This window comes from Papilio polytes, unplaced genomic scaffold (genome assembly GCF_000836215.1).
Source record: "Papilio polytes unplaced genomic scaffold, Ppol_1.0 DF823835.1, whole genome shotgun sequence".
NCBI classification, from domain to species: domain Eukaryota; kingdom Metazoa; phylum Arthropoda; class Insecta; order Lepidoptera; family Papilionidae; genus Papilio; species Papilio polytes.
In genome coordinates, this window is record NW_013525369.1 from 1,210,695 (window position 1) to 1,214,178 (window position 3,484).

General features: G+C 34.2%; 1 protein-coding gene across 1 annotated transcript in view; it reads right to left on the minus strand.

Moving 5' to 3' along the window:
• LOC106103200 (protein lingerer-like) overlaps positions 1-3,484 on the minus strand; it is a gene marked incomplete at its 3' end in the record, with an annotated part of 24,000 nt that overhangs the window by 12,493 nt on the left and 8,023 nt on the right. The window contains exons 6-9 of the mRNA XM_013282889.1: positions 3,033-3,076; positions 2,633-2,712; positions 1,464-1,532; positions 3-107 (exon numbers count right to left, since the gene is read on the minus strand). Of these exons, the coding sequence (XP_013138343.1) occupies positions 3-107; positions 1,464-1,532; positions 2,633-2,712; positions 3,033-3,076 (298 nt within the window). The remainder of the gene's footprint in view (positions 1-2; positions 108-1,463; positions 1,533-2,632; positions 2,713-3,032; positions 3,077-3,484) is intronic.

The following is a 3,484-nucleotide window of genomic DNA, read 5'->3' on the forward strand; positions in this document are numbered from 1 at the left end:
ACCTCTAGCATGGAGTGGTGGTGCGCCTGCGCAGTGTTGTGGTAGGTGTATGAGGTGATGTGCGCGTCCGTCGGCCCGTTGCTCTCCGCCGCGCACTCCCACTCCTCCTGGAATACATATACTTCTAATAAGTAAAAATACTTCTTACAAACATTATAAACTGCGAATTTATTAAAATTAAAACCTTACTGATGGTGAAAAAAAATTTAATATCGGCCCACTAGATTTTACGTGAATAAAATAAACACTTGACTTGTAATCTACAGGTCTTGGGTTCGAATCCCGCTGTACCAATGTGATTTTTAAATTTCATATCTTGCAATCAGAAGAAGAAATCAATTTGAATTTATGTCATAATAAGAACACGAGCGCCGCCAAGCGACTTTAGTGCGAACATAGATTATTATGAAAATAGGGATCGTTGTGAGAACATTGTTTGAACGATATGAGCTTGGTAGATCGATGATATCCTGACTGAGGAGTATTGTGAATGTATTCCTGGCATCCGACTTTACCATGGCCGCTCACATGTGATCTCGCGTAGTTGTAATTCTGATATCGTGCTAGCTCAAGCCGACATGTACATAATTTACTCGACGTTCTTACGATGCAGGAAAACATCGTGATGTTTGCATATATCGGGGAAGAAATTCAAACATATGTGAGAAGTCAACCCGCAGTGCAGGTTGACTATGACCTAGTCACCCTAACTTAAGGTAGGATCCAAACCCCTCAGTAGGGACTTATAGTAAGCTGGTGATGAATACATCAAAAATGCAAATCTTTTCTTTTTATTAATACTGATGCTAAAGTTTAGATGGATGGATGTTTGTTAGTTTGTAGCCTAAACTGCTGAATGGATTTGGATGAAATTTGTCATAGATGTAGAGCATAGTCTGAAAGACAGACTACTTACTTTTGGTTTTTTTTCACGCATACGAAATCGCGGGCAACAGCTAGTGGCTTTATAAAGGTAAAATGCCATTGAAATAAACTATATACTTACTATTAAAATATGTATAAAAATAAATAAAAAACATATAAACCGGTAGAGATATTTCGTAGTTGGTTACACAAGGAATGAAAAGGTAAAGATATAAAGATATTTATATAATGTTTAGTGTAACAGTAGCTTATAAATATTCGTTACTATATGTGTATGTACTATTGTTGGATTCAAACGAATTGTTTTTTTTTTGTTTATTTTATCTATTAAAACTAAGAAAAGCATTCAAAAAACCGCTAGAATTTTTATGACAAAGCACATATTTATTAAATCTATATTTATTTAATTTTATTTATTTAGTTAAGACCGGTAACTGGAATTGAAAATAATAGTCAAGATTAAATGTTGTAAACATCGCTATGACATATCGAAGCGTAAATATGATAAATTAATCTTTATTTAATTTTATTAATTTATATTTGTTAATTTAATAAAGATTAAAATAAAATGTCCGTACCGTGGCGTTCTGCGAGGCGGTGTCGAGCTCAGGGACCAAGTTCTGTGCGTTCACACTCGGAGTGAACACCTGCAACACATTTATTTATTTTATTTATCAATAAATTTATTTTCATTTACTAATAAATAAAATAAAAAATTAACACGTCCAATGCCTCCACCTCAAATGGTTAGTTCACTTTTAACGTGAACTTATCGCGACACATACGAAAACTATTGCCATCTCTGTTTTTTTATAAAGAAATAAGTGAGATGGCAACATTTTCGTAATTTATGATCCAACCCACTCTGGGTCACTACGACACTTGTATATTACCATCCTTTTCATTCTGTTTGAGAAAACAGAGAACACAATATAAATGGCTCCTAAGTAAACTATCGTAAGTTTGAAACGCAAACTTTCTAAGACAAAACATTAACACGGTTAATTACGAGGCAGACATGAACATATACAACCAAAAATTACAGTTCTTCCTCACATTCTATTCAATATTACACAGAAATTAGTATTTAAATTTAAAAAAAAAACATAAAACCAAGTATAAACCGCAAAATTTTGGTTTACGACAGTCTACATAGGAGCCAATGATTTGGTAACAAGTGGTTCATAGCAGGCGAATTTTAAATACGAACAAATCGCAGTGGCATTGAATGTGTTACCCTAATCTAACCATAAATGTTTTTACATCCATACATCCATACATACATACTCGTCAAACACTTCATCCACTAAATGTATTGTGTGTTGTGTATATGTTAAAATATAATACAAATAATATGAGGAAAGGACCAGCATTAAATTAATTTAGAACTACATGAGTAACGTCTTTTGTTTCACTTACACTAATGGAGTTAGAGCAAGACAGATATACAGGATTTTTGGTAGTTCTTTTGCTCGCATTTTTTAGTTTAGACAGATAATATATGTTTCAATATTGTTAAATAATCAGTATTTAACGGTTTTTATAAATCTGAATAAACAATGAAGTAATTATGGATAGTTTTTTAAATAAATTAATTAAATTGCATTATGATTTATTTTGAAAAAATCAAACTCAAAAACGGTTAACTTTCGTATAATGTATATGGGGTCAAAATATCAAACGATTCCCTCTGTCAACTCCTAACGGGAATATTTCGTATTACCAAAGATCCTGTATATGACCATACCTTGGTATCTGAGAGAGAGCCGGACCACTCCTCGTTATCCCAGTCTTCTGTGGCAGGGAACGTGTCGCCAATGTTGCCACCTGGAAATGTACAAAATGTTAATTTATAAATTTAATAATACATTGACGAGACGTGTGACAAAATTTGTACATACAAGCCTCACATAGGAATACTTTGTTGTTGTGAATGTCTTTATAGCAAACTGGCTTTCGCCCGCGACTTCTTTTAATTCTACGTGGTTGACACGTAGAATTAAAAGAAATAAAAGTGAGTAGCCTATGTTCTTCCAGGCTATCCTATGTCTATGCCAAATTTCATCGAGATCCATTTAGGTTACAAATTCTATCATCCATCCATCCATATAATTCTAAAACGCAAATAGCCTAATGGTTTGTGGTACGGACTATCGATCTTGCGGTCGAGGGTTGGAATCCTGTCATTCGACTATTGTCGTGAACCATATCCTAGCGCAAGGTTAGAGCTTAGTTGGACTGGTTAAAGGAAATATTAGAAAAATAAGCAAAAATTTATTAATAGTTTAAAAAAATATATAACACGAGCTGTTGCCCGCGACTTCGTCCGCGTGGTATTAGAAAACATACGAACTACATCAATAACAAAAAGCTACGTATCCCTCGGGAATCGGATACCTCGGGGATGAAGCTTATCCCAAATATACTCCAGACTTTGTTTTACATCTGTGCTAAATTTCAATAAGATATGTTGAACTGTCGCAGAATGGTCGAGCAAACATTAAAAAACTAAATTAATGCATCCCACGGGAACCGTAACTTATCCCAGGATAAAAAGTAGCCTATGTGTTCTTCCAGACTATGCTCTAAACCTGTGCCT